This window comes from Montipora capricornis, chromosome 2, assembly GCF_036669925.1.
Source record: "Montipora capricornis isolate CH-2021 chromosome 2, ASM3666992v2, whole genome shotgun sequence".
NCBI classification, from domain to species: domain Eukaryota; kingdom Metazoa; phylum Cnidaria; class Anthozoa; order Scleractinia; family Acroporidae; genus Montipora; species Montipora capricornis.
In genome coordinates, this window is record NC_090884.1 from 27,013,998 (window position 1) to 27,022,256 (window position 8,259).

General features: G+C 39.4%; 1 protein-coding gene across 1 annotated transcript in view; it reads right to left on the reverse strand.

Moving 5' to 3' along the window:
* Positions 1-4,667: 4,667 nt before the first annotated feature.
* The window catches only part of LOC138039210 (neuronal pentraxin receptor-like), a 5,278-nt gene continuing 1,686 nt past the window's right edge, over positions 4,668-8,259 (reverse strand). The window contains exons 2-3 of the mRNA XM_068885408.1: positions 7,654-7,885; positions 4,668-5,135 (exon numbers count right to left, since the gene is read on the reverse strand). Coding sequence (XP_068741509.1) covers positions 4,748-5,135; positions 7,654-7,885 — 620 coding nt within the window. The 3' untranslated portion in view covers positions 4,668-4,747. The remainder of the gene's footprint in view (positions 5,136-7,653; positions 7,886-8,259) is intronic.

Genomic DNA, 8,259 nt, shown 5'->3' on the forward strand with positions numbered 1-8,259 from the left:
GTTGGAAAGAGTAGATCTGGGAACCATTATGACAAAACATGGATCGTGGAATGCCCAAAGCAATTTAAAATACTTGTACGAAATTAGGAAGCTAAGGAAGGGGCAATGACCCAGAAAAGATTTTTTGCATAAGTGAGATTGTGTAGCTTCTGATCCAGAGTGTATTGTACCAGTAAAATCATTCGTTCTTTTGGATGGAGCCAGGAAAAAGCCTGTAAAGCATGGATAAATCATTCGTTCCTTGGATGAATCCTGGAAAAAAGCTGATCAGGTGTATAGATTATTCGTTCTTTTGGATAGATCATGGGAAAAAAACCTATCAGGTGTCAAAACCACCTGTTCTCTGGGTGGATCCAGGAAAAAACCCCCTAAATTTTAAAGCTAAAAAACTGAAAAATGACATCTCCCTACATAATCCCACAAAAAACATAAATATATTCAGAATCTATTGAATCAAAGTAATAATAATGATGACAATGAACTATCAAAGCTGCCTATGAGTTAGTGTCAAGTTAGTGAGTTAGAAAAATAAATTTAAATTGTATCTGTGTGCATAGTAATGTGAAGTGTGAACACCAAGGCCAACAAAGTGTTGAACTAGGACTGATGGTGTATCTCTGCTAGTAGATACATAAAAGGCTTTTTCTTTAATATGAATATATGATGCAGCAGATAACCTAGGCCTAACATAACCATTTACGAGCCTAATGGTGTCGCAGTCAGCTTGTCTTTATCGTCAGGATTTTTGGATTTGCCTCGTGGAACTGGTGTTTCATATTCCATGGGATTTCTTTAGTTTTTTCCATATACTTTTTAAGAACGAAGATTTTAGTGTAAAGATTTTTCATCTTTATTATTCCCATTTTAAAGAACGAATAATTTTCATGATCAAATATTGATTAATCCCTCCTACGTGATTTAGTTGTTCGTACATGTACTATCTGACTGTTTCTGAGATTAAATTTTTAATTTCACACAGAGTTTGTTTCATTTGTTAACCTTATTTTGGGGTTGAGAGTTTGCTTTGTGAACATCTCTCCCTCATTTTACAGATTAACCATAACTTTTGTCTATGATTTTCTCTCAACTCACCATCCACACACACACTATTCCCCATAACTACCTACTGATTAATGAATGTTTTAATTAGTAGAGAGAAACCCCTTCTTGTAAGGCGGATTCTTCTATAAACACTAACTAGGACAGCCACAGAGGTTACTAGGTTATCTGCTGCATCATATATTCATATTAAACAAAAAGTCGTCGTTTCTTGAACTCCCTGTTATTACTGGGTTGCCTATGGGCGTGTCGGTAAAAGTCTTGCCTGTCACTCCCCTGGTAAGTGGTGTCTTTGTGTATAGAGCCTTCTGCGCGTATTTTCTTAGGATCGAGAGGGTAGTGGAACTGCGTAGTAACTTAGCCTGCAATGGCGTCGAAAGTCATGCAACGCGAATGCCGGGCGTTTTAGTGGATGCTTAAACAAAATATACCCTTATGGAGCTCAATAATGGAAAGTCAGTTGGATAAACTAGGCATCAATCTCAAAAGCGACGAGTACTGGACTTCGACAACAATCTATCGCCCGTCGAGACGAAATCAAAGTGAGCAGTATTTACCTGAAGTACATGGTAATTTGACACAATTGAGTTTCTTGTCTTCACGCACGCAATGAAATAGGAAGAGGTTTTCGCCTCTAAGAGCAAATATGTTGTTTGTTTCAATAAAATTTTCGCTGGAAAAGGATTTTGTGGTATTTTCTGCCTTTGTGAATTATAATATCATGTTGTGTATTGAATTTTCGAGCTTAAGGTTGAAATGTGATATGGGAGAAGTTTTTTAGTATTGCTCTGTAAGCAGGAAGGTTTCACAGGCCTGTTGGAAGCGTGCTTGAGTTTCAACAAAATGAGCCCCAAAATCAGTGAAAACTTGTGACGCAGATGAATAATAAAGTAGCTGCTATTTCCAAAATGATGGAATTACCTGGTGATAAATAACGTCGTACGCGTCTTGGAAAGTAAATTTTGACTTTGCATAAATAAGAGTTGGGCGATTGTGATCTTTGTTTTGACTTCGCTCATTTCATTGTCAAACTTTATAACACTTGACAGAAAAAGAAACTTACAAAAACGCGGTATCTTGCCATCATTTGACACAGATGCTTCACTGTTTGGCGAGTAAGCATGCCGCGGTAACTTAATCACGGCGCCCGCTGAATTCCGGCCATGTCACTTTTGATTTTGCAATTTACTTGAACGTTGCATAAATCTACCCAACTGTTTGTCGATGATCGTAACTTTTTACATTCTATATTCACCGTTCATATTTAATGTTGTTTTCATGTCGTAAATATTTTATTCTCGATCGACCGTCCGGGAAACTTCCTTCTGCTCTTTCTGAAAACTGAGGGGTTTGTGAGGGGTTTATTGTTTTGGTCTCCTATCCTAACACTAACCCTGCGAAACAGGGCTTGACTTCAGTGAAGTTTATCATTACAAAGCTGTCAGATCCTCAGAGGGCACACTTGTGGTGAAAAGAAGTTGTGAGGGAACTTGAAAATTATCAACATGTCAGCCCAGAAGCCAATGTTTCTCGCTTCTCTTTTATTTGTTATTCTTCAGAGACTGGAATGCTGTATTTCAATACCACACAATTCAGTGCCTTCTGATTTTCTGTAGCACGTACCACAGGCAACCCAGTGTATGCTTCACGGAAGCATCTCGTCTACATTTAGAATACAGGTCCCGCCAAAGAATGGCCAATTAGATTGGTTTTAATGACCATGAACTATCCTGATTGGTCCGCAACCAAGAAGCCGCACGGGGGATTCCTCGCGCTAAATGCAAAATCGTGCGTGTAACGCAATGCAGCTACGTTTCGTTCTCGCAAAAATCTATCAGGAGCCGTTCTAAAAATAGGCAATAAGAGGTGGTTTTCACGTTAATAACAAAGAGGGCAAAATTACTGAATGCTGATCAGTCAATGAAGAGGGTATTTTTTTCTTAATCTTGCTTGAGAAGAGGGCAAAATTACTCGCTCACGATTGGTCGAGCGCCAAAAATTCTCGCTCCTGATTGGCTGAACGTACGTCTTCCACACACAGCTGGTTTCTTCTGTTTGAGCAAAACAACTTCGTCTTCATCGAAGTTTGTCTTTTAATTCGCGCTGCATTTGCCGAAAAGGCATAAAGATTAAGAATTGGCTTTAAAAGATGATCTGAAATTTGAATTTTCGAGTGACAAGAAGAAGGGCAAAAGGTTTTTTTCGAGAAAAACTTAAAACTTGGATCGGCTTACATGGCGCCCGGCGTAGCGGGATTGTGTGGTTGAAAAACAAAATGATTCCTTTCGTCAAGGGCTTTCAGTTTACCACGACATCTTGCACCTCAACAAAAAAGGTCACAGAACAATTTGCCATTGACAGGAGGAACGAGTACCTCAAATTTGGTGGATTTCTTTGGACAAACTGTTTGCTATGTTTACGGATGCGTATTTGCAAGTGGTAAAAACCTCTACAGCACAGGTGAATAAAATAAATTGAAGCTTAACATTTGGTTTAATCGTTGTTACAGTTGTTCACGAATGAAACTCGTATTTTCCTCTCGAGTGGATGTAAATAACAATCATCTATACTCGCTTTGGACGCAAAGAACAAGTTGACTTGCTTGTCTGTTTGTCAGTTGTTTTGCTGCCGAGCGAACGAGTGTTTCCGCTTAGCTGTCTGTTTTTCGAGGTGCCTCAACAGTGTTAAGAAAATTTTGCCCTCTTTGTTATTAACAAGTAATCGCAATGGGTCCTCGTAAAATTAAGGATTAATATCACTTTTGTTTTCAGAAGTTGCTGAAATTGCCCTCGTCGCTGTGCGACTCGGGCAATTTCAGCAACTTCTGAAAACACGCGTGATATTAATCCTTAATTTTACTCGGCCCCATGCGATTACCTATACTAAGTCATCGCCGCCAGAAAACAAATGATCTCTTATTAGCTCTTTTTGCTCGTCTACCAGCAATTGAACATTACATCATTGTTATCTGTGTCTCTAGAGATTGGTGCAAAACCCCCTATATCGTAAATTAATGGACCTCATTCCATCGCAGATCGAGACGTCTGAGTTATTAACTTATAGCTCCAACCCATACGATTAGCGCCAATATTGCGCGATCATTCTTTGTAATTTGTTCCAGTTCCCAACAAGTGTTTTTTTTGGTGTAGCAGACGCGTTAATTTCCCAAAATTTGAAAATTTATCCCCTTTTTGGAGTTATTTTCCTTTGTTGGCAAGCAAATTTCCCTTCGCGCATCGCGTAAATTGAAGTCTCATTGATTTCCAATAGGCTAATTGACGCGAGAGTTAATTTCCCATAGCTACAGCATCTTTTGGTAGACTTAGGAAGAGAGCATGGAACAACAAAATGCTCACAATGAAGACCAAGATCAGAATGTACGTAGCATGCATACTGAGATTCCTTCCTTTATGGCTCGGAACAGGAGAATTGAGAAACGACTTAATGTGTTCCACCTGCGCTGTCTGCGTAAAATTCTGGGAATCATCTGGCAAGACAAAGTCACCAATAACGAACTCATAGTGCGCGAACATTCTTCCACATACGACTGCAATTATCTGCAAGAGGAGACTAGGACGTGAGGCGAAAGGACGATAATGAAACAGTGATAACACACGGCAAAACATTTATTGAAAAGAATGATTCATGATGCTTTCATGCAGCAATGCCAGACAACTAAAGGTGAATTTTACACTTCACAAGCCGATGGGGAGATAACCCTTACATTGCCTCTTATTCCTACTTTAAAATCAGACCATTTCTTGACGCTACCCTGCCCCACATGGCACGATTTCGAGATTTTCAGGATCTCGCTTAAAGAGAGAACTCGGTTCCAGATATTGAGGCCCGTCAGCTCTCCGAGGTAACTTTGAGTTGAGTCAAAGCCGCCACCAAACGAATCTTGCTCTTGCCCGACAGTGAGGATTCCGTTGGTCTTTATTTTATAACCAGTCTTCAACTGAGACCCTTGGGCTTGCACGCTGCCATCTTTGTAAACTTTCCAAGAGCCATTCGTGCTCTCCCATGTGATACAAACGTGATGCCAGTTACCGTCATCAACAGATACACCGGTATCTCTGCGAAAAAGATAAATTAATGTCATTCATTTTCATTTGTCAAACAGTTTTCAGTTTTCAGTGTTGAAAGGAATCTACTTTTGCTTCAGTGTTGGTTTCGCATTGACGACCTTTGTCAGTCAATCAGAACTATTAGTCAGGCACATAATTGCATTTTAAAATTATGGCCAATAAATGGAAGTAAGCCTGCCAGTGACCTTCTCCGATAGAAATCTGTACTTTTCTTACGCAGATGTTGACAAACGAACAATGCCAAAACACGGTTTACATGCTTAACAATATACATGAAAAAAATACTCAGTTCTTAATGCCTAAAATAGAGTGGAGTTCTCATAAATCAATTTGTAACACGAGTGCAAATAACAGCAAGTTTCCAAGTTTACAGGTGAATGGCATTAAATGTCATCAAACAGTCAAGCCTCTCAAATGTGCTTGTAATTTGTGGTAGTACACTTTATAAGCGCACTACACACAATGTCATCGGGGCTGTCTGTAGAAAACTATTTTCATCTTTATCATTGTGATCGATAAGATTGTTTGTGTTGAAATTCCCACGGAGCTGTGCGCAAAAATTTTGTCCGGTAATAGAAATTATGAGCTCTTCATTCAGAATAAACGAAACAGTAAAATATCGCACCTTAGTTTTGCTAAATTGCCTGTGAAAGCGGCCAGAGACAGAAATTTTGCCATAAAGGCGTACTCGCACCATGGAATAAAATACTGTCAGTTCTGTTTCCCGGATTGACCCTGTGGTTTCCTTTCGAGGGAAAAATGCGTGGTCACGGTCTCTCTTTTCTGCCTGCATTGTCGTTAATTTGAGGCAGAGAAGAGAAACCCCGGGAACAAGTTTAAGTCGAGGGCTTCCTTTGAACTTTGTTCGGTGGCCAACAAACTTTAGTGTCGGCGAAAATTGCAACTTACAGTGTTTTTTACGGGTCCGTTGGAAGCGTGGTTGAATTTCAACAAATGGCCCCAAAAGCGGCGCGGTGACGCGGATGAATAATACAGCAGCTTCTATTTCAAACAATGGAATTACCTGGTGATTAATAACCTGATCTAGGAGAGTGAATTTTTGACTTTGCAGAGACAATAGTCAACTGCAAGAGTTGGACGATAGTGATCTTTGTGTTGAATTCACACATTTCTTCTCGCATCGTGGCTTTACAACACTTGAAAGAACAGAAAAAGCAAACCAACGAAACAACAATCCAATGTCTTGCCGTCATTTTGTCACAGTTGAATCCAGTGGATAGTAACACGAAAGGTAATTTGATCACAGGCGGCCGGTGAAATCAATGTCACTTTCGATTTTGCGATTTAATTGTGCTGCCAAAAGTACAATAGAAAAATCGAAAGTGGCAAAAATTTCCCAAAACGTTTTTCCTGATGGCAACTTTTATATTCGTGGCAAAATATTTATGTTGTTTTCAAATTTTGTTGCTAGTGACAATTTTTTTTTCTCGATCGACACTTCCTAAAAACGTCCTTGCGCTCTTGCTACAAAGTGTGTATCAATATTTATTTACTTTTGCGTCAATAGTTGTTTTGCATAAGGCAGGCTAACAAATTCTGTAGCTTGCTTAGTTCGTATTTTTGAGCGTTAAAATAGAATTTTCGGTCCTATGTTTCTGGTAGAAAGTCGTATATTTTGAAGTTTCCCATCCAGACACTAACCCCACCGGAGAAGTCTTAACTTCAGTAAACTTTTGTCGTGGAAACTGTCAGACGCTCAGAGCACACGCTTAAACTTGTTGCGAAAAAGAAGTTGAACTTCATGGAAGCCAATCTTTCTCAATTTTCAATCTTTCTGGGTTTAGTATTTTACTAGTAACTACGTGTCTTCTCAGGAAGCTATTTTCCGAAGAAATTTACGATGGCACTATAATAATTTACGATACCAAAACAATATCGTGTACTATTACAGCTACATATTACGTTCTGGAAAACAAAACGTAGCTCCGTTGACAGTTATGGAGTAAGTTACTGCCCTACCACACGTACGCAATGCGTACCTATTTCTTATAACATTGCATTACTAATTCGATTAACGTTAAGTGCGTTACGCGACCAAGAGCTTCGCGTGATGACGTACTCGTTTCCGAAAGAGCGTTTACACACCAGAGATTGAGTCTTGGTTGGAGTAAAAATTTGGCCACCGCTAGGCGACGGAGTTTAAACAGTTCAAAGGACTACCGCCACATCACAGGGTAACACAAAGCATATGAAAAGAGAGGTATACAAACAATGGCAGGCAAGCAGTGGAGGAGGTGAAGGGAAATGTGAAATTGCGATGAGAGCCAAACGATGATCACTCTGTGATGGTGAGCACTAAAAAGGGGGCCAGCACATGTTAGCTCGGGCTTATATTCGCCTCCTGAATAGCTCTCAGACATGATTGGTCAGAAACCTGATACACTTATCAAACCCACCCGAGACTGCAAACCGTAAATCTACACGAATGCCTTGCCATAAAAATTCGATTATGATATATTGACATAATCTTGACTTTTTCCCTTACACTGATTGTTCGTTGACGTAGAACCGAATGTCTGACATCCTGCCCATCACGATTTCATTGTAGTTCGTTGACAAGCTGTAACTCACGACTGACAGATAATTGGATGTCTTTTCAGTGGTACGCACTCGGAGGCAAATCGTAAAAGCACTGGTTACCTCCAGACCATGATGGATAACGTAATCATTGATTCCAACGTTGGTGAAATAAAGGTCGAATTCCCTCGTATGGAAACCTGTTGAGACACATAACAGAAAGCATTTTCGTACGGCAGCTTGTATAGATTCATCCATCCCCACGCCACCCACTCACCCTGTTATCTTACTAAGTCGTTTCTCTTGTGCAAAATACTGCTAACTACTGTACTGCACAAAAAACTTTATATTATTAGTTATTTATATCTGTAACGAGAGAAAACAAGGCCAAATGATATCAAGAATGCGAGTTTTAATAATACAAGCTAAGTGAATAACGAATTCAAAGTCACTTCAAATCATCATGTAGGTGTTGATTGAACAAGCTATTAAAGAATCAACTCAGTCCAGTGAACTTATTTAAAATTACCAAAAAAAAAGCGTAAAATCGTCTATAAATAATAGGCATATCACA